This window comes from Rhinolophus sinicus, chromosome 2, assembly GCF_057876585.1.
Source record: "Rhinolophus sinicus isolate RSI-liver-muscle chromosome 2, RSI-T2T, whole genome shotgun sequence".
Taxonomy (NCBI): Eukaryota; Metazoa; Chordata; class Mammalia; order Chiroptera; family Rhinolophidae; genus Rhinolophus; species Rhinolophus sinicus.
In genome coordinates, this window is record NC_142502.1 from 114,641,279 (window position 1) to 114,664,614 (window position 23,336).

The 23,336-nt window shown below is 46.0% G+C and overlaps 1 protein-coding gene across 4 annotated transcripts in view; it reads right to left on the reverse strand.

Moving 5' to 3' along the window:
- Window positions 1–20,382, reverse strand: part of ZNF892 (zinc finger protein 892) — a 28,401-nt gene extending 8,019 nt beyond the window's left edge. Inside the window, exons 1-5 of one of the 4 annotated variants that reach the window (XM_019725855.3) lie at window positions 20,077–20,382; window positions 19,224–19,297; window positions 16,255–16,360; window positions 13,768–13,854; window positions 5,215–11,473 (exon numbers count right to left, since the gene is read on the reverse strand). In XM_019725855.3, the coding sequence (XP_019581414.3) occupies window positions 10,206–11,473; window positions 13,768–13,854; window positions 16,255–16,360; window positions 19,224–19,297; window positions 20,077–20,095 (1,554 nt within the window). In that variant the 5' untranslated portion in view covers window positions 20,096–20,382 and the 3' untranslated portion in view covers window positions 5,215–10,205. Of the gene's footprint in view, window positions 1–5,214; window positions 11,474–13,767; window positions 13,855–16,254; window positions 16,361–16,388; window positions 16,429–19,223; window positions 19,298–20,076 lie in introns of all 4 variants that reach the window. The other 3 variants (XM_074332510.2, XM_088795944.1, XM_019725856.3) reach the window with 3 other exon arrangements.
- Between the last annotated feature and the right edge of the window lie 2,954 nt (window positions 20,383–23,336).

Genomic DNA, 23,336 nt, shown 5'->3' on the forward strand with positions numbered 1-23,336 from the left:
CGAGATACAAGAAAACACAGATAGGCAGTTAAAGGAACTCAGAAACTCAATCAAAGAACAGCATGAGCATTTTACGAAAGAGATTGAAATCTTAAAAAAGAACCAAATAGAATTTCTGGAGATTAAGAACTCAATAGAAGAAATTAAGAATGAAATAACCAGCTTAGGTAGTAGAGTTGACCAGATGGAGGAAAGAGTCAGTGACATCGAAGATAGAAACCTGGAAATGACACAGAGAGAAGAAGAAAGAGACTTGAGACTTAAAAGAAATGAAAGAACTCTACAAGAACTTTCTGACTCCATCAGAAAGAGCAATATAAGAATAATGGGCATACCAGAAGGAGAAGAAAGAGAGAAGGGAACAGAGAATATATTCAAACAAATTGTCGATGAGAACTTCCCAAATTTGTGGACAGAACTGGACCCTCGAATCCAAGAAGCAAATAGAACACCTAGTTACCTCAATCCCAACAGGCCTTCTCCAAGGCACATTGTATTGAAGCTCTCTAAAATCAACGACAAAGAAAGAATCCTCAAGGCAGCCAGGGAAAAGAAGACGGTAACTTACAAAGGAAAGCCCATTAGATTATCATCAGATTTTTCAGCAGAAACTCTACAAGCCAGGAGGGAGTGGAACCAAATATTCAAACTATTGAAAGAGAGAAATCATGAGCCAAGAATAATATATCCAGCAAAGATATCCTTTAGATATGAAGGAGGAATAAAGACCTTTCCAGACATACAGAAGCTGAGGGAATTTTCTAATACACGACCTGCACTACAAGAAATACTAAAGGAGGCTATTCGACCACCATCAACAGGGACAATTTGTGGCAACCAAAACTCAAAAAGGGGGAGAGTAAAGGCCTGAACCGGAATATGGGAATGGAGAGAGTAAGCGTGCTGAAGATAATGGAATACTCTAAATATCAAACTTTCTTTTACATAAACTTAAGGGTAACCACTCAAAAAAAATCCAGAACTGAAATATATACTGAAATAAGAGAAGAAACAGAGGGAAACATCATAGAATACCACCACACAGAAATAATAGACAACAACAAAAAGGCAAAGAAACAATGGAGACACAGCCTTACCAGAAAACTAAAGATAGAATGACAGGAAATCCTCACATATCAATAATCACCCTAAATGTAAATGGACTGAACTCACCAATAAAAAGGCACAGAGTAGCAGATTGGATCAAAAAACTAAACCCAACCATATGCTGTCTCCAAGAGACACATCTCAGCTACAAGGACAAGCATAGACTCAAAGTGAAAGGGTGGAAATTGACACTCCAAGCAAATGGTACCCAGAGAAAATCAGGTGTAGCCATAATGATATCAGATGAAACAGACTTCAAGGTGAAAAAGATAACAAGAGATAAAGATGGACATTTCATAATGGTGAAGGGGACTGTACAACAAGAAGACATAACAGTCATCAATATTTATGCCCCCAATCAGGGAGCACCGAAATACACCAAGCAACTACTAACAGAACTAAAGGGAGAAATTGACCAAAACACAATTATACTAGGGGACTTAAATACATCATTGACAGCTATGGATAGATCATCCAAACAGAAAATAAATAACAAAAGCAGCCCTAAATGACACATTAGATGAAATGGACATAATTGACATTTATAGAGCACTTCATCCTAAAACATCAGACTATACATTCTTTTCTGGTGTACACGGAACATTCTCAAGGATAGACCATATATTGGGACATAAAATCAGTCTCAACAAATTTAAGAAGATTGAAATCATACCATGCATATTCTCTGATCACAAGGCTTTGAAATTGGATATCAACTGTAAAAAGAAAGCGGGAAAAAACACAAATACATGGAGATTAAACAACATACTTTTAAAGAAGGACTGGGTCAAAGAAGAAATTAGAGGAGAGATCAAAAGATACATAGAAACAAATGACAATGAAAATACATCCTACCAAAATTTCTGGGATGCAGCGAAAGCAGTTTTAAGAGGGAAATTTATCTCATTACAGGCCTATCTCAAGAAACAAGAAAACTCCCAAATAAATAACCTCATGTTACACCTTAAAGAACTAGAAAAAGAAGAACAAGTAAAACCCAAGGTCAGCAGAAGAAAGGAAATAATAAAAATTAAAGCAGAAATAAATGAAATAGAGAACAAAAAGACAATAGAAAAAATTAATGTGACAAAGAGCTGGTTCTTTGAAAAGATTAACAAAGTTGACAAACCCTTGGCTAGACTTACTAAGATAAAAAGAGAGAAGACACTGATTAACAAAATCAGAAACGTAAAAGGGGAAGTTATCACGGACACCACAGAAATACAAAGGATCATCCAAGAATACTATGAAGGACTATATGCCACCAAATTCAACAACCTAGAAGAAATGGACAAGTTCTTAGAAACATATAGCCTTCCAAGGCTGAACCATGAAGAACTGGAAAATCTAAACAGACCGATCACCAGTAACGAAATTGAATCAGTCATCCAAAACCTTCCCAAAAGCAAAAGTCCGGGACCAGATGGCTTCACTAGTGAATTCTACCAAACCTTCAAAGAGGATCTAATACCAATTCTGCACAAACTCTTCCAAAAAATTGAAGAAGAGACAGTACTCCCTAACTCATTTTATGAGGCCAACATTACCCTGATACCAAAACCTGGTAAGGACAGCACAAAAAAAGAAAACTACAGACCAGTATCTCTAATGAATACCGATGCAAAAATCCTAAATAAAATTCTAGCAAATCGAATACAACAATGCATTAAAAAGATTATTCATCACGACCAAGTGGGGTTCATCCCCGGGGCACAAGGATGGTTCAACATACGAAAATCCATCAATGTGATACATCACATAAACAAAATAAAGGACAAAAATCATATGATTATATCAATTGATGCAGAAAAAGCATTTGACAAGATACAACATCCATTTATGATTAAAACACTTAATAAAATGGGTATAGAAGGAAAATACCTTAACATAATAAAGGCCATATATGACAAGCCCTCTGCTAATCTCATAATTAATGGAGAAAAGCTGAAGCCCTTTGCTCTACGTTCAGGAACACGACAGGGATGTCCCCTATCACCTCTGCTTTTCAACATAGTGTTGGAAGTCCTTGCCAGAGCAATCAGGCAAGAGAAAGAAATAAAAGGCATCCAAATTGGGAATGAAGAAGTTAAATTATCACTCTTTGCAGATGACATGATGCTATATATAGAAAACCCTAAAGACTCCACCAAAAAGCTATTAGAAACAATCAACGAATACAGTAAAGTTGCCGGCTACAAAATCAACGCACAAAAGTCCATTGCCTTCCTATATACTAACAATGAAATCTCAGAAAAAGAAATACAAAAAACAATTCCTTTTGCAATTGCAGCAAAAAGAATAAAATACCTAGGAATAAACTTAACCAAGGATGTGAAAGACCTATATGCTGAAAACTATAAGACATTTTTGAAAGAAATTGAAGAAGACACAAAGAAATGGAAAGACATTCCATGCTCATGGATTGGAAGAATCAACATAGTTAAAATGGCCATATTACCCAAAGCAATATACAGATTCAATGCAATCCCCATCAAAATCCCAATGGCATATTTTAAAGAAATAGAACAAAAAATCATCAGATTTGTTTGGAACCACAAAAGACCCCGAATAGCCAAAGCAATCTTAAGAAAAAAGAACTATAATGGAGGTATCACACTTCCTGACTTTGGCCTGTACTACAGGGCCACAATAATCAAAACAGCATGGTATTGGCAGAAAAACAGACACATAGACCAATGGAATAGAATTGAGAACCCAGAAATAAAACCACATAAATATGGACAGATAATTTTTGACAAAGAAGCTAAAAACATACAATGGAGCAAAGACAGCCTCTTCAATAAATGGTGCTGGGAGAATTGGATAGCCACGTGCAAAAGAATGAAACTGGACTGCTATTTGTCACCATGTACCAAAGTTAATTCAAAATGGATCAAAGACTTAAGCATAAGACCTGACACAATAAACTGCATAGAAGAAAACATAGGTACTAAACTTATGGACCTTGGGTTCAAAGAGCATTTTATGAACTTGACTCCAAAGGCAATGGAAGTAAAAGCTAAAATAAACGAATGGGACTACATGAAACTTAAAAGCTTCTGCACAGCAAAAGAAACCATTGACAAAATAAAGAGGCCACCAACTGAATGGGAGAAGATTTTTGCTAACAGTGCCTCCGATAAGGGGCTAGTATCCAGAATATACAAGGAACTCATGCAACTCAACAACAAAAAAACAAACAACCCAATTGAAAAATGGGCAGAGGACTTGAAGAGACATTTCTCCAAAGAGGACATACAAATGGCAAATAAACATATGAAAAAATGCTCAACATCACTAATCATCAGAGAAATGCAAATCAAAACCACAATGAGATATCACCTCACCCCAGTCAGAATGGCTATCATCAACAAGACAAATAGTAACAAATGTTGGAGAGGTTGTGGAGAAAAAGGAACCCTCATACACTGTTGGTGGGAATGCAGACTGGTGCAGCCGTTATGGAAGGCAGTGTGGAGGTTCCTCAAAGAATTACGAATAGAATTGCCGTATGACCCAGCAATCCCTCTCCTGGGTATCTACCCAAAAAATCTGAAAACATTTAGAGATAAAGACACGTGTGCTCCAATGTTCATTGCAGCTTTGTTTACAGTGGCCAAGACATGGAAACAACCAAAATGTCCTTCGATAGATGAATGGATAAAGAAGTTGTGGTACATATACACAATGGAATACTATTCGGCAGTGAGAAAAGATGATATAGGAACATTTGTGACAACATGGATGGATCTTGAGAGAGTAATGCTGAGCGAAACAAGTCAGACAGAAAAAGCAGAGAACCATGTGATTTCACTGATATGTGGTATATAAACCAAAAACAACAAAAGAACAAGACAAACAAATGAGAAACAGAAACTCATAGACACGGACAATAGTTTAGTGGTTGCCAGAGGGTAAGGGGGGTGGGGGGGGAGGTGAGGGTAAGGGGGATCGAATATATGGTGATGGAAGAACTGACTCTGGGTGATGAACATACAATGGGATTTATAGATGATGTAATACAGAATTGTACACCTGAAATCTATGTAATTTTACTAACAATTGTCACCCCAATAAATTTAATTAAAAAAAAAAAAAAAAAAAGACCTAGCTGGACAATCAGCTCTAATGCATCTTTTGGAGCAAAAATTAATATAAGACCCGGTCTTATTTTACTATAATGTAAGATGGGTCTTATATAACATAATATAATATAATACTGGTTCTTATATTAGTTTTTGCTCCAAAAGGTGCATTAGAGCTGATTGTCCAGCTAGGTCTTATTTTCAGGGAAACAAGGTATAAAACACTGTAAGAAGATTCTGAAAGATGGAGAGGATATAGGCTGGCAGGGGCCTCAGAGCCTGAGGAACCACACAGCACTGAATCCCATGGGTCTTCCTTCCACCTCATCTATCCCAGGCTGGGCTCTGAAGAAGCTGGCAACCCAGAAATGCACGGGCACAGATGAAAAAAAAACAGGCCCTAGAAAATTCTGCTCTTTCCAGCCAACACACTAGGAAAGGAGCAGCCTGACACGACAGAAAGCTTTTAGACAGTAAGCACCCTCCTCCAGCCAAACACCGTGGGAGAAAACGTCGGCCATCTCTACATGGACAAAGGCTGAGTGAGCAGCCTACATTTCCACCCTCAGCAGGCTGTAGCCCCCACCCTGGAGTGGAGTCAGAGAAGGTGAAGCAGGGAGACAGGATTTTTAAAATCGATCCCTCCCCCAATCCCATCCCAGCAGTGTCATGGGAGACCTAGGCTTCCATCCTTACCCAGAGACCAGACATGGCTCCCTCTCCTTACTGGTTTGGTCAGTGCAGGCCTAGTGGGGAGCTGTAACTCCCACCCTGCCCAGCAGTATTGAGGACCCCTACCCCAATAGAGGCCAAAACAAAACCAGTCTTCCAACACCAACTTAAACCCTTTCTCCACCAGTGCGATGTCAGAGGAGGCCTGGCCAAACAGAAGATTTAGAGAGGGTACAGTCTCATAATACCTCAAGTGGCCACATTTCAACTGAAAATCACCCATCACCCCAAGAACCAGGAAAATCTCAACTTGAGTGAAAAGATAAGCCACAGACACCAACACTGAGATGACCCAGATGTTAGAATGACCTATCAGAGTAAAACAGCCATCATAAAAATGCCTCAATAAGCAATTACAAATATGCTTGACACAAACTTAAAAACAAAGTCTCAGCAAAGAAATAGAATCAAACGGGAATGAAAAACACAACAACTGAAATAAAACCCAATGATGCAGAATGGAAGAAACAGACAAAAGTATCACTGAACTTGGAGATAGAACAACAGAAAATACCCAACCAGAACAAGAGAGAAAATTACTATGGACTGAATTATGTCTCCCCAAATTCCTATGTTGAAGCCCTAACTCCCAATGTGACTGTATTTAGACAGGGCTTTTAGGAGGTACATGAGGTAAAAATATGGTCATGACTGTGTGGTCCTCACCTGATGGGATTGGTAGCCTCAGATAAGAAAGATCTCTCTCTCTCTCTGTCTCTGTCTCTCCCCACACATGCACGCACTGAGGAAGGCTGGTGAGGGCACAGCGAAAAGGTGGCCAGGAAGCGAGCTCTCCCCGAAACCAAACTGGCTGGCACCTTGACCTCCATCTTCCAGCCCCCAGAACTGTGAGAAGTAAATGTCTATTGTTTGAGCCTCCAGTCCATGGCAGCCTCAATGGACTAAGACACATTTTAACACCGAGAAGTGAGCACTGCTTTAACAAATACCTAAACATTGGAACTGGGCAAAGGGGACAGGCTGGAAAAGTTCCAAGGTGTACACTATTAGGTTGGTGCAAAAGTAATTGCGGTTTAAGAGGTTAAAAATAATCGCAAAAACCTCAATTACTTTTGCACCAACCTAATAGAAATATGAATATTAAAGGCCATTCTGGTGAGGTTTCAGCAGAAATGAAGACACGTTACTGGAAATGGGAAGGTGACCCTTTTTGTAAAGGGGCAGATGTGGCTGAACTGTGTTCAACTGTTTTGTGGGAGAACTTGTGAGCAATAAAAACTGGATATTCAGCAGAGGTTTCTAGGCAAAGTATTCAAGGTGCAGCTTGGGTCCTCCTCACTGCTACCAGTAAAATGTGAGAGACGAACTGAAGGAATCATTAAGCAAAAACAAGACAACTTGGAGATTTGAGAAAATCCGTCCCTCCATATTGAAAAATATGAGAAAGCTTGTTCTGAATAGAACACTAAGGCTGTGGCTGAAATTCTTGGACTTAATCAGCCATCTCAGCAGAAGGCAGGCATGGAGATGGGGTTATACCGTCAGAAACACTGCCAGCTGGGACTGAAGAAGACAGAAAACACTGGACAAAATGAAGGCAGGCTGCCAGACTTTCTAGATCCTACAGGACCAGACAATAGAGCTATTCAGGTGCAAAGGGAATGAGGGGCAGCTGGATGGCTCAGTTGGTTAGAGCGTGAGCTCTGAGCAACAGGGCTGCCGGTTTGATTCCCACAAGGGCCAGTGAGCTGCACCCTCCACAACTAGATTGAAGACGAGCTGCTGCTGAGCTGCTGGAGGGGGGCCGGATGGCTCAGTTGGTTAGAGCGCGAGCTCTCAACAACAAGGTTACCAGTTCAATTCCTGCGTTGGATAGTGGGTTGTGCCCCCTGCAACTAAAGATTGAAAATGGCAACTGGACTTGGAGCTGAGCTGCACCCTCCACAACTAGATTGAAGGATAACGACTTGGAGCTGATGGGCCCTGGAGAAACACACTGTTCCGCAATATTCCCCAATAAAATTTTTTTAAAAAGAAAGAGGATGCCTCAGAGATCGTGGGTATGCCTCCTCAGTTTCAAAGGATGGGGGTGTCCCCTGTGTCGACAGGCCAGATAGCCTCAGACTGAAGCTTTGGGGTCAGTGCTGGCCAGCAGAACCTTGGTGGTGGGATGCCTGCCTCAGCGGGTCAGTGGGCCTGGAAGGCATCAAGTGGAGAACTGTTGTCCTGCCGTAAGAGCTGATGGACTTGCCTCATTGGGCTTTGGACTTGCCTGGGACCTGTCACTTCCTCCCTCCCTCCCTCCCTCCCTTCCTTTCCTCCCTCCCTTCCTATTCCTCCCTTTGGAGTGGGAATGCCATCGTGTGCCCCACCACCATGACCCCGGCTTGGAAGTACATAACTTGTCTGGTTTCATGGTTCACAGCTGGCTGGACAGGAACCTGCCTCAGGATGAATTGTACCTTGAGTTTCATCCATATCTGATGTACATAGTAATTTGGAAGAGACTTTAGAGTTGATGCTGGAATAAGTTAAGACTTTGGGGGGTTGTTGGGATGGAACGAATGTACTTTGCAAGTGAGAACATGAATTGGGGGGGCAGGGGCAAAATGCTATGGACTGAACTGTATCCCCTCCAAATTCATATGCTGAAGTGCTACCTCCAAATGTGACTATACTTGGAGACGGGCTTTCTGGAAGTGATTAAGGTTAAATGAGGTCATAAGGCTGGGATCCTAGTCTGGTAAGACTGGTGGCCTTTAAACAAAAGGAAAACCTCCATCTCTCCCCCCCCCCCCCCACATGTACACACCAAGAAAAGGCCATGTTAGTACACAGCTAGAAGGTGGCCTTCTGCAAGCCAGGAATAGAGGCCTCACCAGAGACCAAAGCTGATACCTTGATCTTGGACTTCCCAGCCTCCGGAACTGTGAGAAATAAGTTTCTGTTGTTTGAACCACCCAGCCTATGGTATCTTGTTATGGCAGCTTGAGCAGACTAAGAGAAAAATTTACTGGGGGAAAAAAAACAAACAAAGCCTCAGGAACCTGTGGGATGAAAACCAAACACCTAACATTTGTGTCATCAGCGTCCTGGAAGGAGAGAAGGGGTGGGAGTGGGGGCTGCAAATGTATTCAAAGAAATGATGGCTGAAAATCCCCCAAATTTGGCAAAAGACATAACCCTACAGATTCAAGAAGCTCAGCAAACAGGACAAACTCAAAGAAAGCCATACAAGACACATCTTAGTCAAATGTGGAAGTTAAAAATACAGCACTCAAAATGTTTCCAGTAATAACCTTCAAAGTTTCAATGAAAAAAGTATATATACAAAGATGTCATCTGCCTCTACCCAAGAATAAAATGGTGAAAGGCAAAGATTTCAAAATCTTTTCAAGTTTTTCACAACCTAATAGGCAGTGGCAGTTCAGGTCTGCAACTAAAAGTTACCATGGTATGAAAAAGTCTAAGGTACAAACTATATACAATGGAAGTAAATCTTCATAAATAAGCACATTGTCAGGTAATTCAGATAGCTTAAAACGGACGGAAAACTTCGAAGGTCGCTCTGTATTCCCCCTTTCTAGGCTGCCGGCCTGACCCTCAGAGTTAATGATTCTAAGTAAGCGACGGCTCAGCCAGCAAAGTCTACAAGGCACAAAGTGCAGAAGCGAACTGCCCAGCCATTGTCCCCTGGCTTTAGGGGAAGCTGCCTTCATGGAAACTGCGGCTGACCAACTCATGGTCTCATACTTTTCCTAGATGTGAGCACTCATTCAAGTAGTTGTCTCTATCAACATTTCTTGAGCTCATTCCCCCAGCTTTTTCTCTATGCTTTCCATCCATCTCCGTTGGCCTTGCACTTAAGGCAAGGGCAACTTTCCCTCCTCCACTACTCCTGACTGCAGACAAAGTCATTGTAAATTTTCAACCTCTTATTTCTACCCCTGCAATCTCCCTAAAAGAACCACTCTTCAAAAGTCCATCCCCTTGACACTAAGAGACTGCCTAGCCTGGCCAAGATACCCTCTTTCTGCCATGGCATACCCTACTTTTCTCAAGGATTCCATAGCTTACATACACATTAGGGTGTACGGAAATAATTTTCCTCGATCTCATGGGAAATTCACAATGTCCTCCATTAGGACATTTAAAAAATGTAACACCCTCTTTCACATTCTAAGTAAGCTCCATTCCATATAAAGAAGACATCTCATTAACATATCTTTTATAACACAGTTAAAGTTCCTTGCAGTCCTCACATCATGGATAGTAAATGTTCCATACATATGTTCCAAATGTACCATATTTATGCGGTCTTTATCCAGTATGAATTCTCTTTTGTTGACCAAAGGCTGAATTGCCAATAAGGGCTTTTCTGTATCCCTTGACTTTCCCTCCAGCATGAGTTTTCTGATGTTGAGAAAGGGATGAGCTCTGGCTGAAGGCTTTCCCACATTCCTTACACTTGTAAGGTTTCTCTCCAGTGTGAGTTTTCTGGTGCTTTGTGAGAGATGAGCTCTGGCTGAAGGCTTTCCCACATTCCTTACACTTGTAAGGTTTTTCTCCAGTGTGTGTTCTCTGATGACGGATAAGGGCTGAGCGGTCACTGAAGGCTTTGGCACAATCATTGCATTTGTAGGGTTTCTCCCCCGTGTGAGTTCTCTGGTGTTGAGCGAGGGCTGAACAGTAGCCGAAGGCTTTCCCACATTTGTTACACTCATAAGGCCTCTCCCCAGTATGAGTTCTCTGATGCTGGATGAGGCCTGAACGATCACTAAAAGCTTTCCGACATTCGTTACACTTGTAGGGTTTTTCTCCAGTGTGAATGACCTGATGCTGGGTAAGGAACGTGCTTTGGCTGAAGGCCTTCCCGCATTCACTGCACTCATAAGGTTTCTCTCCGGTGTGAATTCGCTGGTGTTGAGTGAGGTATGAGCTCTGATTAAAGGCCTTCCCACACTCACTGCATTCGTAGGGCTTCTCTCCAGTGTGAATTATATGATGCCGAATAAGGGCTGAGCGGTGGCTGAAGGCTTTCCCACACTCGTGACATTTGTAGGGTTTCTCTCCAGTGTGAATCCTCTGGTGCAGAGTCAGGTGTATGCTCTGGCTGAAGGCTTTGCCACACTCGTGACACTCATAGGGCTTTTCTCCTGTATGAATTCTCTGATGCAAGACAAAAGCTGAGTAGTAGCTAAAGGCTTTCTCACACTCACTACATTTCCAAGGTTTCTTCCCTGCACAAATTTTCTCATGTGGCATTACATTTGAATTTCGCTTTAAGTTCTTTTTAAATGAATTACAGTTACGTAGTTTCTCTCCTTGCTGTTGAATAAGTAATGACCTGCGATTAAAATTTCTTCCAAATTCATCACATTGGTAACTTCTCTCCCCAGATTTCTTCTGACCGACAACCTCTTGCAGTAAATGTTTCTCATGGTTTTCCTGCTGACTCTCTAAAGAATCCTCACTTCCACGGGCACCTTCCTTTGGAAATCTTTCTGTTAATACCCCAAGGGCTGACTCTTCTCCTGAGACGTCCTGCTCTGCAGTTAGCTCCTTGCTTTCTGGTATTGTCTCCCAGTCTGACAGAAACAAAAATGCACACGTATCATTTTCTACACTGAGAGTAAAGTAATCGCTGTGGTAGGAAAATAATAAAACAAACAAAAAGTGCTCACCAGGAACACATGAACTTGAAAGCTCTCAAAAACAGCCTTGCAATTTGAAAGGCCACAAGAAAAGAAAGATGACTGGGAAGAGAAGTGCAGCTGCACCAAGGCAGGGTGAGCAGGCACTCACAATCCTCTGTCCAGCCGGCCAGGGAAGGGGAAAGAACAGCGGAACGAGACTAAGCAGAGGTGATGTGGGGGAAATGGCGAATAAAAAACAGTCTGGGGAGACAGGACTGGGATCAGAGAAAGGCAGTCTCCAGGGAGCACCCACTGCCTGCCACCCCTCCCCAGAGCTGCATCACTTCACACCTTGAGCATCAACATAGTTACGGCATTTCCTTCCTGAATGTCCAATCACTGCTAACAGACTAACCTTCCAAAACTACTCCTTTTACACAAAAATCTCTGTTGGTTCCCCTGTCTCGACAGGAGACACACATTCTACAAGTTAGCATTCAAAGTGGTCCAGATCTACAAAATCAAATCATTACAAAGCTGAGTAACTAAGAAGCTGGTCATCTCTGACACTCCTACAAATTGGAAAGAGTAATACAGAACCAAGTTCTGTTTTTTTGTTTTTTTTTTTAATGAGTAGCGTGTAGGGAAGGGAAGGTCAAATTCTCATGTGCTCAGATTGGTCCCCAACCAGTCAGATACCTGCCCTCCAAATTGTAGGCTTCCTAGTAAGAGTTTGGGGGGAAAACTTCACTGTTAAAATTTTTAAATATTTCCAGGTTTAAATGGTCATTAATGTCCATTCTACCCACGATGCCACATGACATAAATCAATAGGATCCTTTGTTCTCAACTATGTATCATAATCAGGGAAGTGCCTGGGATTTTAAAGGACAAATAGGTAGAAATAGGTTAAAGGCAAGTGGATTTCCAGCTGAGGGAGTGGGAAGAATTAAAGCACCAAAAGTGCATGGAGCACATGCAGTTAGTGCAGGGGAGGAAGACACGCCTGCTTCGCGTCAGGCTGGAGAACAAAGGAGGTAGAATGGTCAGGCAGGTAGACTGACAAAGGCCTTGAAAGAAAGTGGAGGGCCGGCCCGGTGGCTCAGGCAGTTAGAGCTCCATGCTCCTAACTCCAAAGGCTGCCGGTTCGATTCCCACATGGGCCAGTGGGCTCTCAACCACAAGGTTGCCGGTTCGACTCCCGCAAGGGATGGTGGGCTGTGCCCCCTGCAACTAGCAACGGCAACTGGACCTGGAGCTGAGCTGTGCCCTCCACAACTAAGACTGGAAGGACAACAACTTGAAGCTGAACAGAACCCTCCACAACTAAGATTGAAATGACAACAACTTGACTTGGAAAAAAGTCCTGGAAGCACACACTGTTCCCCAATAAAGTCCTGTTCCCCTTCCCCAATAAAAATTTAAAAAAAAAAAAAAAAAAAGAAAGAAGGTGGAGAATACAGAACTGGCAGAGTAAGCCATGCACAGTGGGGAATCTAGCATATTCTGCTGCCTCAATTGGACAAGATTAGACTAAAGAAAGTATGACCAGCTGCCAGTCTACTGCAGTAATGCAGTCTGACAGAAGCAATAGAGTCAAATCCACGACATCTTTCTAAAACAGTTACCAGGACTTAATCGATAGTCGTCACTTGCTTAGCACACGTTCAGCCAGGTACTGTTCTAAGCACTTCTCTTAGATTTTTTCATTTGATCCCGACAACAACCCTATGAGTTAAGTGCTATCATTACCCACATTTTACAGTTGGAGAGTCTGAGTCACAGAGAAGGTAATTCACTTGTTAAAGGTCACAGAACTAGTGAGTAGCTGAGATTGGTTTTGTACCCAGGAAGACTGGAACCAAAGTGCACTCATAACCATATGCTATGCTGCCTCTCCATAGAAAACGCAGAGATCAATTTATACTCATTGCTCGGAGACAAAAAGCCACATTATCCTGCAAAGACCAAATAACATATATGAAAAAGCCTGGTTTAGAGCCTCTTACCCAAGCAAATTACTAACAAACATTAAAATGTTGATTTCATTTCAGGAGTAGAAAGTGTTTACTTTCTGAAAAATAAAATTATGACGTCCATAGAGGCGCAGTGTAGCACAGGAGGAAGGGACTTCAACTTGTCCGTGGGTCTAGCAAAATCTGGAAAGGCTCCTCCACAAGCTTTTCAAAGACGCTTTTCCCACTAACCATCTGGGTTTACGCCCACTATTTCTAACACTTACTCACCTGGACTGGCTGCTTTCGAGACTTCTCTCTCCAGCTCCTCCCCACACTCCAACTGAGAGATTACATCAGGCTTGGAAATCAGAAGCCCTGTTCATGGGGAAAGACAAATGGGGTCTGGTAAAACAGCTCAGGGTTAGCTCCTTGGTTGTTAGGGAAGACGGCATGAAAGGGAAGGAGGGGGAGGAAGAGGGAGGGGGAGAAGGAGAGGGAGGGGGAGAGGGAGAGAGAGAGGGAGGGGAGGGAGAGAGGGAGGGGGAGAGGGAGAGTGGGAGGGGGAGGGAGAGAGGGAGGGGGAGAGGGAGAGAGGGAGGGAGAGGGAGAGAGGGAGGGGGAGGGAGAGGGAGAGGGAGGGGGAGAGAGGGAGGGAGAGGGAGAGAGGGAGGGGGAGGGAGAGGGAGAGGGAGGGGGAGAGGGAGGGGGAGAGGGAGAGAAGGAGGGAGAGGGAGAGAGGGAGGGGGAGAGGGAGAGAAGGAGGGAGAGGGGGAGAGGGAGAGAAGGAGGGGGAGGGAGAGGGAGAGGGAGAGAAGGAGGGAGAGGGAGAGAGGGAGGGGGAGGGAGAGGGAGAGGGAGGGGGAGAGGGAGAGAAGGAGGGGGAGGGAGAGAGGGAGGGGGAGAGGGAGAGAAGGAGGGAGAGGGGGAGAGGGAGAGAAGGAGGGGGAGGGAGAGGGAGAGGGAGGGGGAGAGGGAGAGAAGGAGGGAGAGGGAGAGAGGGAGGGGGAGAGGGAGAGAAGGAGGGAGAGGGGGAGAGGGAGAGAAGGAGGGGGAGGGAGAGGGAGAGGGAGAGAAGGAGGGAGAGGGAGAGAGGGAGGGGGAGGGAGAGGGAGAGGGAGGGGGAGAGGGAGAGAAGGAGGGGGAGGGAGAGAGGGAGGGGGAGGGAGAGGGAGAGGGAGGGGGAGAGGGAGAGAAGGAGGGAGAGGGAGAGAGGGAGGGGGAGAGGGAGAGAAGGAGGGAGAGGGGGAGAGGGAGAGGGAGGGAGGGAGGGGAGGGAGAGGGAGAGGGAGAGGGAGAGGGAGGGAGAGAGGGAGGGGGAGGGAGAGGGAGGGGGAGAGGGAGAGAAGGAGGGAGAGGGAGAGAGGGAGGGGGAGGGAGAGGGAGAGGGAGGGGAGGGAGAGGGAGAGGGAGAGGGAGGGAGAGAGGGAGGGGGAGGGAGAGAGGGAGGGGGAGGGAGAGGGAGAGGGAGGGGGAGAGGGAGAGAAGGAGGGAGAGGGGGAGAGGGAGAGAAGGAGGGAGAGGGAGAGAGGGAGGGGGAGGGAGAGGGAGAGGGAGGGGGAGAGGGAGAGAAGGAGGGAGAGGGAGAGAGGGAGGGGGAGAGGGAGAGAAGGAGGGAGAGGGGGAGAGGGAGAGGGAGGGAGGGAGGGGAGGGAGAGGGAGAGGAGAGGGAGAGGGAGGGAGAGAGGGAGGGGGAGGGAGAGGGAGGGGGAGAGGGAGGGAGAGGGAGAGAGGGAGGGGGAGGGAGAGGGAGAGGGAGGGGGAGAGGGAGAGAAGGAGGGAGAGGGAGAGGGGGAGGGGGAGAGGGAGAGAAGGAGGGAGAGGGAGAGAGGGAGGGGGAGGGAGGGGGAGGGAGAGGGAGAGGGAGGGGGAGGGAGAGAGGGAGGGGGAGAGGGAGAGAAGGAGGGAGAGGGAGAGAGGGAGGGAGAGGGAGAGGGAAAAGGAGAGGGAGAGGGAGGGAGGGAGGGAGAGGGAGAGAAGGAGGGAGAGGGGGAGAGGGAGAGGGAGGGAGGGAGGGGGAGGGAGAGGGAGAGGGAGGGGGAGGGAGAGAGGGAGGGGGAGAGGGAGAGAAGGAGGGAGAGGGAGAGAGGGAGGGAGAGGGAGAGGGAAAAGGAGAGGGAGAGGGAGGGAGGGAGGGAGAGGGAGAGAAGGAGGGAGAGGGGGAGAGGGAGAGGGAGGGAGGGAGGGGGAGGGAGAGGGAGAGGGAGGGGGAGGGAGAGAGGGAGGGGGAGAGGGAGAGAAGGAGGGAGAGGGAGAGAGGGAGGGAGAGGGAGAGGGAAAAGGAGAGGGAGAGGGAGGGAGGGAGGGAGAGGGAGAGGGAGGGGGAGAGGGAGAGGGAGGGAGAGAGGGAGAGAAGGAAGGAGAATGAGAGAGGGAGATTTTTTGTTTAATATATTAGGGACATTAGTTAGTACAATTATATAGGTTTCGAGTGTACCATTCTGAAATACATCAGCCATGTATTGCATTGTGTGTTTACCACCCAGAGTCAGTTCTCCTTCCATCAAGCACCCATTTCTTAAGACGTGTTTTCACTAGAAGTTTGTCACAACATCCATAGTCAGGAAGTAAAGAAGGAGGCTACCATCTGGGCCGACACGATAAAAGGGAGTCTGTTTCTAACTCTAGGAGTGTCAAAAGTACACGCACAAAGCAGAAACTTCCTGTCTTAGGCCTTCAGGCATTAAGACTCTGAATCTGAGAACCACAGAGATCCTGGGAACTGCAGCCATAAAGGTACCATACAAAGCAAGTTCACGGCACGGGGGCCATCCTTACCCAGCAAGACCAGATCTCTGTGCTTCTTGGGCACACCTCCCTGAGGAGGGTTTTGCTGCCCCCACTGGGTGACAGCCTCAGCCATGTCCCTGATCACCACCGTCTCCTGAAAAAACAAACACAGCTGTGCTTACCAAGGCACCTCCTTCCAGAAGCCTCTGGGAAGGGCTCAAACTGACAGCATAGGAGAAGGAAGACAGGAAGAATGGGAAGGTTAGAACAAATGACCTCTAATACCCCTTCCAACACTAAGATTCTCTGGCATACAGTGGTCCCCCTTTACCCATGGAAGACACATTCCTGGACCCAGATACTGCATATAGTATTGGAACCTGTATACACATACATCCATTTTCACTTAAAGGAATCACTTTCCAGCTTTTCTTTGGCATATCTGAATTGCCAGCCTCACTGCTCTTGGCTTTGGGGTCATTATCAAGTAAAATGAGGGTGCCTTGAACACAAGCACTGTGATATGGCAACAGCCAATCTGATAACTGACACGGTTAATGACCAATGGGAGGGGAGTGTGTACAGTATGAAGATGATGGACAAAGGGATGAGTCACGTTTCAGGTGGGATGGGGCGGGATAACACGAGATTTCATCACGCCACTCAGAACAGCATGCAATTTAAAATTGATGAATTGTTTATTCAGGGATTTTCCATTTAATATTGTTGGATCATGGTTGAGTGCAAGTAACTGAAACTGTGCAAAGGGCAACTGGATAGGAGGGACTACTGCTATCTGTAGCCCACACTCGCTCCATGCCTCCATGCATTGGGCTGTATGTTACCTGCAAGCATGAAGGAAAGCATCTCTGATGTAAAATCTGAAGATAAGAAGTTATTATTTCATGTATCAATAAAGTAAATGATAGAATATAGAAATCCTTACTATTTAGACATGGGAAAGTGGAGAAAATATAATTATGAATACAGTATTTTCCTTATGCTACGGTTAAAATATAAGAGGCTCAAGAAATATGAAATCTTTTTCTCTCTGGTTTTCCTTTGAGAACAAAATCAGCCCAATATATATTAAACGTTAAGATGTTTGCTACATATATGTCACAGAAATAGACTTATTTGTAAAAGAGTAACTCAAACCCAAATGATTCGGGAAGTTCCCCAAGCGTGCTTGCCATCTGTCACCGTGGTCCTGATGGGTCTGACCCTGCCCCTCCTCGACCCCATCATACACTGGCCCTCCTGCACTCTCTGTGCTCCAGTTGCTGGCCGCCTTTCGGCTGCCTGACATGTGTGCCATGTTCCCTTTGGCCCCTTTCCGCATGCTACTTCCTGTTCCTGAATGCTCTCCTCGTCTCATCCTTTCAGCCATTTTGGTCCTACTCACGCCTCATCTGTCAGCTCAGGCATCACCTCCTCAGGGAAGCCTGCCCTGCCTCTCTGGATTGTAGCACATGCTCCACACCGAGGGGACCTTCTGGTTAGCATCTATCTGGCCTGCCCACGGTAAGCTGCTCAAGAGCAGAGGCAAAGTCTGTGTTTGCTCCCTGACACAGCCCTAGCACCCGGCACACAGCAGGGACACTGTAATCATTTGTCAGGCAGATGAAGTAATAGAGGAATGCTTGAACAAGAATTAGTAGCAAAAGCTTAAATGGGGTGTTCTAGAGAAGTGTGCATGGGGACAGAGGTGGGGAGGGGGACAGAAGTGTACCAAACATTGAAAATACTGCAGGAATGTTTACTCCAGCTCAACCTTGATCTTGATGGTAGATACAAAGTTCAGCCTATTTATTAAAACGTGGGGTGAGGGCCGGGTGGGTGATGCTCCCTTGAACCTGTAGCTGAATCTCTTTACTACTGATAAATGTCTAATAGTTTTTCTAATTCTATCAAAAAATGTCCACACAAGTTCAATTTAAATGAAACCCATTAAAATAGACCAGTCCCTGGGATGCTAGTAAATGAACCAGTCTTACCTCTCTTTGAACCACCACTGTTGCCACAGGCCCCGAACATAAGCACGAATATAATGCTTAAATTTGTTTCTATCCAGCATTCTAACATTTATGACACAGCTTTCACAAACAAGGGTAAAACCGTTCACATAATGAAGTAAAGTTAAAAGAACTACCTACTTTGAAAATCCCTACCACAAGTAATTTAACTCTTTATTCTAACACTTGAAGTATGAAATCTACTCTTTTTATTTCAGTTTATGGGCCCTTAAGGCCAAACGCCTCAGAAGTGATCAACACAAGCGAACAAAGCACGTCCCACCTTGCAGGGCCTCTGCAGACGGTAATGGGGCTTTATTTGCCTTTGGACTAAGGCCCCATGTAGGTTCTCCTGTGGTGTGCCTACACCATGCGCCAGCCTCCCTCAGCACACTCCAGCTGACCGTACAGTGACACACACACCCCTTGAAGACCTCCAACTCTCTTGTCACTTGGAGACTTTTTTTTGCCAAAGCTGTTCTCTCTCAGAATATTCCTGTATTCTGTTCTCCAACTACCTACTCTCTCCTGTTTTTCAAAGATGCAGTTTTATCCCAGTATTTTTCCCCCAAATACTCTCAAGGATGGAAAACCTCTTCCGTGATCTATTATGGCTTTTCTGTACCAGTCATTTCTGTACTTAAAAAAGTCCGTATTTCTTGTTGTTGAACGATTTTATTTATCTATGTCTTACCACCTCAGTATACTTCATGAGCCAGGGGCAACTGGCTTTTATTTCTTTGCATCTCACGACGAGGCTAATCACTACTGAACTGTCTAAGTGTTCATCAAGCACTAAGTGGGTAGAGAAGTAATGCTGGGTGGGGGCGGGCAGTTCCACACAGATGAGGAGCGTTCTCCATGAGGTTGACCACGTATCAGTTTATCCACTGCATCCAATAGTCCAGGAATCAGGGCTGAGCAATTCCATAACAATGGAAGAAACCATATCCATGCTCTGAGAACATCAGAAAGAAAAAAACAGAAGTGGTCTAGACTCACCTGGGATGCAGGGGTCACGCCATTTTCTGTTGGGTTTCCAGCATGGGGAGTGTTAGAGGCCTCAGAACGTGACCCTACAAGTGGAGATAGGAGCCATGATGAGTATTCTTGCCTTGCAGTAAACTCACAGAAACTGCCATACACAGCCTCTTGTCACCTAAGAAGAGTCAACTCAGGGAATTAAGGAACAATCGCACAACATCCCTGAATCAAGACAACCATCACCATGGCTGCCTCAGTTTCCCCCATCCTCCTCTGCCCTAAAACTCCAGTAGAAATCCGCTGAGAATCTGCACACTTAAGTTAAATACATATTTCTATCTCTCATATGCTGAGTGATAGTCAAAATGATACTAAAAGTCTCTGTGTCCATCCATGCCTCTCTTAATGCTTCATTCTTATTCTATTCCAGGATCACTGGATGAAAGAAGACTAAATTCTTTTTGAACACTGGCTTTTCAGATACAACACTGGATTTCTCAGAAGTGATGGGTCTAATGTGGAAAATATCCAGGATTCTAAACAAATCCCGTGACTTCTCAAACCCTCATTTTCCCTGTCTGCCAAATGGGTCTAATAGTCTTCTTCCTACCGCCTTATGGGGTTCCTGTGAGGGCGATAGGAAGTCGTTATCAAAAGTCAAACTGTCAGATCTGTTGATGTGGGGCAAGGGAGGCACACATCATCCTGCTACGGGCCAGCAAGCACTGCAGGTATAGGTTCTCCTTCCAGGAAAGGGCTCTCCCAGAGAAGACGGATGCTGCCCCTTCCTGAGCCGGCCCCAGCCAGAGCGCAGCCTTTCTCTTTCTACCTCGCCAGCGGTCACCGCGCCGCATCCCTCCCAGATTCTCACCTCTGCCCCCAGGTTCCATGGCGACTCCCTCCCCAGGGCGCGCAGGAGAGCCCCCGCCGCGGTACCAGGGGTCCACGGTTCTATCTACCCAGAGGCCCAGGGGCCGCGCGCGACCCTCGCCCGGCGCCCGCACCCGGGGGGTCTCCTGCTGCCTCCAGCGCCTCAAGCTTAGAAGGACCCACGCTCAGTCCTCCTCGATCCCAGGCTCGACGTCGCTCCAGACACAGAGGAAGCCGAGACGGCGACAGAGGCTTGTAAGAGCCCTCGGGACCAAGTCGCGCCGGCCCGAATGCAAGGTTGAACTACAACTCCCAGAACCCTCCGCACGGCACGGCACGGCGCGTCACCGGACGTCGCTTCCCAGGGGTACCCGCGGCACGCATGTCAAGCAGCCGTCAGCTGTCCGGGCGATGTCTCCCGCGATGAGACCCGTTTGGGTTAACTGTGCGGGAGTGCTCGGCCCCTTGGAAAACGCATTCCTGGGCACTCGAAAGGCCACTTCCTCGGGGCTGAGTCTGGGCTCTGGTCCCGGAAGAAGCCCTTGGCCGCTCCTCGCTTAGGACCTTCACTCCCCGCAACTGGACCTCACGGAGGGCGGCGCCCCCACCCCCAGGATTCCCTCCGCCGCGGCTGTGGCGGGGATAGAGAGTACCCCAAGGAGCCCGGGGTGTTTATTCCAGGCTGCACCTCGGAGTAGGGAGAAGTGGGCTCTCAGTCCCGGAAATCACCTCAACCCAGAAACGCCCGGGTCGCCACTGGTCCGGCTGACCTCAAGGAGATTGGAACCTGCAAGTGCTCCACACTGCGAGCTCTGGGAGCCGCTGGCCGGCAGTGGGGTGTCTTCAGGCTAGTGCATGTTCTCGCTGCTCTTCCCGCTGTAAAGTTACCAATTTTCTGTCCAGTTCAAATTCCCAAGAAAGGAAATCAAATTAGCCTGACTGACATCTGTGTTTGGGCACAAACCACAGTGTCCGTCTGTCCTTTCCCTAATAGATTCCCCATTTTTAGCAAGGCCTCGGGCTTCCCAGAGTAAAGATTACATTTCTCATCACCCCTGCCTCTTGTCAGGGGGATGAAAGGAAAAGTGATTTTAAAGGGCAGGGGAAGGCTCCATGCTGCCTGGAACACAGAGGGGCAGCTAAGAAACTCCCTTGGCCCTTGCCGTTCCCTTGTTTACCTGGAATGTGGATTTAGTGGCTGGAGATATAAATTGGGAGTTGATCATACTTGGATGGTACAGGTTAACCCTGCTATCTGATGAGTCATCATGAAGCATGTCGACCAGGTTAACACCCTAGAAATGGGGAACCAACAAGGCAGGAACTGGGTCCCTGACGGTTCAGTGAAACATATTGGACTTTAACAGGAGGGAGATGTAAACTGCTGTTTAGTTTAAGCTCCTATTATATGGGGTTTCTGCTACCCAGACAGCCACACTTAGCTCCTAGCTGCTCCCTAGGTTGACTGCTTTGGGTCCAGTTGGTTAGGGCTGGAGGAGAAGGGGACATGTGGAGAACACTGCCCTGCCAGCTCAGGGATCGGCTGGAGGGTGTCTCCCCACCCTTTCATCAGCAGGAGGTAAGGAGTAGGCAGTTTCTTTAAAAAAATGGTGTATATGGAAGGCCCCACCACAGAAATCCCATCTTTTGTTACCAAATCAATGATCAGTTCTCAGTCCTCTCACTTAATCTACCTACAGTAGTTGATAAATCTGACTACTCCTCCCTCCTGGAAACATTCTGGTTTGCCTCCTTGACTGGTCACTCCTCATCGGTCTCCTTAACTAGTTCCTCCTCTTCTCAGTGTCTAAACCAGTTGTTCTCAAATTATTCAGTGATCAGAATCACCGGGTTAAAAACTGTGCTGAAAACTCCATCCACATCAGGATGTCTGGCGGGGGGCCTGAGAATTTGCATTTGTCAATTTCCCAAGTGATGCTGAAGCTACTCAGTTTGGAACCAACTAAATGTTGGGATGTTCCAGGATTCAACAGGTAGCAGGGAGAACCTGGACCCTCCAAATGCGATCAACTCCCAGTTTATGTCTCCAGCCATTGAATCCACATTCCAGGTAGACAGAAGGGAATGGTAAGGGCAAAGGGAGTTTCTTAGTCCCTCTGTCTTTTAAGGTGCCATTCCAGAAGTCCTACCCGACAAATTCCAATTGCATCAATATACCATTGGCCTGATACCTCACTGCAAGAGGCTGAAAATATATATGGGGCACTCTGCTGCTCAGAATAGACTCAGATTTCCTGTTATTAAGGAAGAAGAAATTAAGATAATTCTGTTTTTTAAAGAACACCTAGATGTGAAGACCCCATGCTTGTGCTCAGCTTGGTGCCCACGCTCTCGGCTGCTCTCTGGAATTACTGCTTTATTAGTAAGAAGTTCTCAGACATGTAGGTGTGAGGAAGTCAATCTATGACTCTGCTGTGCAGATGTGGGTAGGACAGTCTGCATTTGGGCTTCACAGATAACAGATGTTGAGGGCAAGAAGGCCATGTCTAATAGCCCTTAGTGGCCTGGCTTTCAGGTGCATCCTCACGTCTGCTGCTTTTGTACTAAAGGATGACTACTCATGGGTGAGCTATGTCTGAGTTAACTGGCTTGGCGCTATTCTTTGAGATTAGACGTAGCCCCATCTCCTGGTTCATTGTGGCTGACTTCCGCAGCTTGGGACCTCACCCAGCTGCCATGGCTGCAGCTGGCTGCTGCAGCTGGACTTGGAACTTTCTGGTATGAATATTGTCCCTTCAGCAGCTATAAGTGTATATGTGATGAAAAGGGGAAAGCATTGTGTCCAGGGTATGCATGGAATGGCAGGGCCAGGCTAAGGAATCTCAGTCACCAATGGGATTAAAACTAAGATAAAAATCACCACCATCCTAGAAACAAGGATAGTTGGGTGATACATTTGGTCCACTAGAGCCCAGAGGACAGGTTAGAGGGCGGAAAAGCCAAACATCAGGGAACCTCAGGGTCCCAAGGAGCTGAAGTGAAGAACAAGAGCGTATGACCCAAGGCAGAGCTTGGGAAGCTCCAGGAGGAGTGGACTGAGCTGATAGCACCACAGCAATGAAGGTGTTTGCAGTCCTGTCGAGATTAGCTTCATGTTTATTTTCCTACTGAAGTCCCTAAAAAGTGTATTTGATTTTCATTCATTCAGTGCACAGACTTTCTCTACCATGTTGTCTTCACTTCAAAGTTCTCTAGCATTGCAGACCCTTTTCATTGAAAAGTTGGTTCACGGAGTGCTTC